We start from the raw sequence: 6,000 nt of genomic DNA on the forward strand, positions 1-6,000 counted from the left end.
TAATGTCTCTGAATGTCATTAATTATATTATTTTATTAATCGTAAATATTGAAAAATAAAATACACATACTGTGTAGGAGGTAGTGGTAGCAACACATAAGGTACACAAAAGTATTGTAACATTTCCTATATCAATATCTTTCACTCTGTAACTTGTGGTTATATTTAGAAAAGTGATGAAATGCTCCTTTAACTACATTTGTTGTAATGGAAAATGAAATGTGAATTAGAGTGATAGCTCAGTGGTATAAATCTGCACTATCCCACTATCACTATCAAAAACCAAGTGTGTTACCAAAGATAACCAAGTTATCTTTTTAACAAATTGTCTCATAATAAAGACTTCCTCTAATAATAAAATAATATATATTCACATTTCTGTTAATTTTATATATCACAGTGTGTCATATATGTCAATAATAAGGCAATAAATTGAATACAACTCCAGACCAACAATCACCTGGAGGCTCAGAAAGAGAAAGGAAGTTTAAAGATGCCCTTAAACAGAGTTTTTTACATATATACAGCATTTAGTTTTCAATACAAATTTTATGTTTACAATGTATATTTTTAAAAAGAAAACTTTAAAAATAATTTTAATGTTTTAGACATTTTAGTTTTTACACAAAACCAGGACCATTTTTCTTCTTGGGAGTTCACATAATTCTGGATTTTATAATAATTTTGCTTAATCAAACTTGTTAGAAATAGTTGTTAAAAATACGTGAGAACAACACAGTTGCACTTGTGATGTGTAGCACCTACAGGTATTTCAGTTTAACTTTACTGATGTAGCACTGAAGGGAGTGTTTCATGCCTTGGTGATGCACTTTTTCCCTCACTGTACGGGGGAGGGAAACTGGAAGTAAGCTTTAATTTACACCCTCCATTTTCAATACACATTCACAATAGTCACTGATGCCTCTTTAGTTTAGGAACTCTAATTCCCATAAAAACCACAGGGCAACTTCCTGAAAGTGTGTACATCTTCTGGGTACTAGCTCACCTTAAAGGAAGGCAGTTTACAGAACACAACAAATACATTCAAATGACTACTCAAATGTTTTGTTTTAATCTGTTCTTTTCTGTAAATTTACTTTTAAAATACAAAATTATTAAGGCCACTATGTTTACAATATTTTCATAATTAAAAAATAATTCATAATTCTAATTAATAATAATAATTTGAAAAAAATACCACTTTTCTTATCATAATTAGGACACAGGAATAATTATTCTGAATAAAAATCATAACCATAGCAATAGTTTCACTCTAATGTGTAACAAATGACATTTCTGAAAAAGTAGGCTTTTTAATGTTTGTAGTATTTGCTATTTTTTCTTAAATTATATCATTTTTTAATAATAATTGCACAGCTGGTGATTTATTGAATTTCAATATAAAATTGAATAGTTCATAATATATATATAGTCTAGCACTGTGAAGAGACATGAGAGGTGTGGAATAAGTGCAGTATATTTTCTTATTGGTGCAGTCATATTCTTGACTGACAAAGGAATGTACTGCATATTCTTACAGTAATTCCTTACAAAAAGTACCAGATAATGTCCAATAGCATCAGCAATTTTATTTTTAAACAGCAATAGTTTTAATATAAGGTGCTGGTAAAAGTAAAAAAAAAAATATTTGTATATAAAATACTTCTCTTACAGATTTTCAAGTGATTTCAGTTTATCATTGATCTTCAAATCTTATGAGCCTTCAGAATTTTAGAACAGCTTTTTGTTTTCATTTGGGCTGTGTACCAGTCCAGTAAGAATCAGCACCGTCGCTGTGGCAGTCCTGAACAATCTTGCTATCGACATGGATAAGCTGCCTGTTCCATCTTTAAGACATTCAGCACGCTCTGGCTGTTTTAACAACATTATTATTGGATCACAGCTCCAGAGAAGAGACAGTGTTCCAAAGAACTGTCATTAATGAAATGAAATAAATGAAATAATGAAATAAATGTCAGGAAAAGAATGAAGTGTTCCCATTATGTCTTTGGACCGAACAGTACTGTACATTATATCATACTGTGTAGCAATCAAGTGCAGTGTGATATAATTAGTATATAAATATACTGTACTATACATACTGTAACAGCACAGTATGTGCAAATAATTTTATAATGGAAATCTAAAATAAAATTACTTTTTCCTTAAATTAGTATTAAGACAAATATAGATTATTTTAATGTGGATAATTATGAAAAAATGTTGCACTCTCAATGGCATATAACAGTAAACTATTTTTTATATCTGTCTGAGTAATCTTGCTTTGTGTAACAGCCCTACGTTTATTGTTAATATTAATTAAATATTTAACTTACTGTGATCTATAAAAATGTTAACATAGTATATAAATTAAATGTTATTATGGGACAAACCCATGGGACTGGAACTGGCCTGGATTCGAACCCAGACATTTTGCATGACAGGCAAGAATTCTTCCACTGATTCACCAATGCCCAATACTGATGAGTTTACAGTACGTGGCCACAAGACATTCTTAGAGTCATTTAGAACTACTGACATCTTTTTTAACATATTTGCTGTTAAATACAATGTTTTAAAATACATTATATATAATATATTTTAAAATCAAAACCTAAAATAAAATTGTTTACTAATGACTTAATTTAATTTAAATACATTTACTAATAATTCTGTATACTGTAACATAAAAAAATGAATTTGGAGTGTTATTGTATAGTATGACTAGCTTTGGAAAGCACAAATGGGTTAATACACATTTAATTTTTACTGTTCAAGTAATATTTACTGTAAATTATGTTAGACATGCCAGATTAAGCATTCACTGCACCACTTGGTGGTTTTACAAAGTATTTTTTTGAAAAAATAAGAGGTGTTTGGTGTTACATTGCATTGGGATGCTACAGTATATGAACTTTGCACACAGCACATTATACCTTACCCATTCTGAGTGGCTGCATCTGTAGTTAGTAAAGGAAGTAAAGCAACATATAGTGTGCTATAATGTCTTACTAGAAAGAAGATAAGTTTCCTGTCTGATTCATTGCTTTCAGAAATTTTGGATATGTACAGACATTTTGTGTTGGCTACCACTCTTTCCAAATTTGTTTCTTACTTTTTGCCTATGTCAGGTAAAATAAAAAATGTCTAAAATAAATTTTAATTTTCATAATTATTGAGAAAAAAAACTGGGATCAGTGCTTCAGCAATGGGAAAATATAGTTAGAAATAAAAATATTTCAGCAGGACTGTGCTGTTCTGTTCCTGTCCCTAAAAATTAATTGAATTAGTTTCTTAATTGTAATTCTTAATTACATACTTTATTAATTTTAATGGTATCAGTGAAACCTCTGGACTGTGACATGAATTTCAGATTCTAGACCTAGAGGCACAAGTAAAAATATAGCAAGTCACTAAATGCAGATTAAGATAAATGGGAGTGAAATTAAGTATAGTGATAATACAGACCACTAAATGTGATGGAACTGTAACTGTTAAAAAATATTATTGTGTTATTAGAGAAACACTATATAGTGCAACTACAGAGCCTACTAATTGGGCTACATATGGAAAATAATCAAGAAAATTATCTTGTAAAGTATGTAGCCTTTTCTATAACATAGAAGACCTGCTTCACTGACGATTCTAATACACAAGATGGCAGTATAGATTATATGAAATCTATGAAATCTGTGGTGAAAAATCTGGGTTTAAACAATATGGTAAAAGAAACATGTCTTTCGCTAGATGTGTAAGTAATTTCTGTACTTCATCCAAATTGGAACTGTTTTTTTTTTATTTGACACTAAACCATTCAAGAGACTGGTCAGAGTCTCATTCAAGAATATTTATATATCAAAGATCTTAGAAATAGTTCACAAATATGCAGAAAGATTTCAAATATTTACATGCATTTTTCACTTCTTTAATACAATTTTCAGACTTACATCTAAAAAGCATTATTAACATAAAAACATTCTTTTCCTGTTTTAATTGACCGTTGACAAATATGATGGAAACATAAATTTCAGTAGTTTGATAAGATCCTAACAAATGTGACTAAATGTGTAGAGAGTATTTTGGAGTAATTTGTTCAAATGTTGTTTTTTTCCATCTTGTACTTTAGAAACCGAGAAAAATAACACAAATGCACTGGAAGGTTGAAGCTTGAAGCTTGCACCAGGCAAGAGCCTTACTTCATGATCATCCAGACAAAACCCAAGTAGAGCTAAGTATTAGAACCTTGCTAGGGAGAGCTGGCTTCCTGTGTTTTTAGGGAACTTTTTAGGGAACTTTTATTTCCTGAGTAAATAATACTTCAGTTAAAGACAACCTTTCCTGCTTAGTGGTGCATTTGTAAAATACGAAAATAGGTTCCCATTCATTTGGTGGTGTCTGTGTTTGTAGACAAACTGCAGATTGTTTTGCATTTATTAAGAAAGGAGTTTATCTCTTATTTTAGCCTCTGTAGGCATTGTTTAAGAGTTCAATACTTAGTAGCAGTCTGGGGTTTTCTGGGTGATTAGGATGTTAGGATGGAATGCCCTTATTTGTAAATTTGTAAATATAGTAACTTGTGTGTTTGTGTGATTTGTGAAGTAGTGTTAGTATTGTCATTGTTAATAAATATTCGTTTAATGAAGTGTGTCTGAATTTTTACTCTTTTCACCAAAGCTGTGCCAGGGAACTAGGAATTCATGTGCCACTAACTATAGCAAGCACCAGGGTATGTTCTTGGAGAAATCACAAGTTAGGTGGTTATGATTATTTATTTTATTATTTACTAATCTGCTTGGTCAATTCCTGCTTACTCTCCATTTTCTCAACCTCCATTTGTAACAATATTAAATACAGTATTCTTTGCTTTATCTGTTATTGTGTGTATTATAACATGAGTGTTCACATTAACTCAATGCAAGCATTTTTAAAAAGGTATTTAAAACGTAAACTACAGAGCTGAATCAACAATAAATCAAAGGATTTCAACTATGACTTAATGTCGAGACATAACTTTAATAATTGTTATTTATATACTTTTACAATCATTGAATTGCAAAGTATAATTGAGAATTCCAGACTAGAAAGTTTTTAGAAATGGACATTGTTCTTGGAGAAGGTTAGTTTTCTGGTGCAAGCCCACAAGACAAAATTGAAACACTGCCACAAAACATTCATATTTTCTCAGTATCTGCTAAGCAGCATAATTATGATCATAATATAATAGCTAGACACAAATTGTTGTGATAATAATAATTGCAATAAAACTTACCATATGTATTTTTGTCACAACCTAAAATATAAAGGAAACAACAATTAAAAAAATTGTAAAAATAAACGTTTATTCATAACACATATATAACATGAGCCCTTTACAAGATATAATGTTACTTACCAACTGTGACCAAAGAAAGTAACAATACAAGCCCCCTCATGCTGAAGTGGAAGAAAATACTGAATAGTCCCTGAATAGTTTTCTTTATATAGAAATATCAATGAAGATGTGACAAATAAGACCTGATAACCTTGGATAGAGAGGGAGGGGTTAGTAGGTCAGTGACATTAGTATTAATTATTTTTGAGTAGTACATAAAACAAGCCACTCAAGAGTAACATTTCTGTCAGTATTCCAAATAGATTCAAAGGTCTATGGTTAACAGGTAATCTTCCATATAAACACGGTTTAAAACTGACCCAGCCAAAAAATGTTATGTTGACTTAGAACTTAACTTTTTTCTTCCCTAACTCTTAATTATTTACACAAAAGCTATTTTTATTATATTTCTTCCTGTGTTAAAAATGTAAAAATAATTTTTAAATTTCGCAGGTTAAACATATTGCTACACTTGGATTATATGAATTTATTTAATAATCATGTTATGCAACCAGAATTTAATAATGTTGTCTGCAACAATAATTCGGGCAGAAATATACTTCATTTTTGTTATTTATATGAAATGTAATTGTTGTGAGACTATAGACACTCCTATCTGGACATTTTCA

At 30.1% G+C, this 6,000-nt stretch overlaps 1 protein-coding gene across 3 annotated transcripts in view; it reads right to left on the reverse strand.

Moving 5' to 3' along the window:
- Window positions 1-5,462, reverse strand: part of LOC148652202 (vitellogenin-like) — a 42,619-nt gene extending 37,157 nt beyond the window's left edge. For all 3 annotated transcript variants that reach the window (XM_088598891.1, XM_088598890.1, XM_088598889.1), the window contains exons 1-2: window positions 5,393-5,462; window positions 5,270-5,290 (exon numbers count right to left, since the gene is read on the reverse strand). In XM_088598891.1, the coding sequence (XP_088455017.1) occupies window positions 5,270-5,290; window positions 5,393-5,432 (61 nt within the window). In that variant the 5' untranslated portion in view covers window positions 5,433-5,462. The remainder of the gene's footprint in view (window positions 1-5,269; window positions 5,291-5,392) is intronic.
- Window positions 5,463-6,000: the final 538 nt, after the last annotated feature.

Source organism: Lepisosteus platostomus, chromosome 11 (assembly GCF_059453375.1).
Source record: "Lepisosteus platostomus isolate fLepPlt1 chromosome 11, fLepPlt1.hap1, whole genome shotgun sequence".
Classification (NCBI taxonomy): domain Eukaryota; kingdom Metazoa; phylum Chordata; class Actinopteri; order Semionotiformes; family Lepisosteidae; genus Lepisosteus; species Lepisosteus platostomus.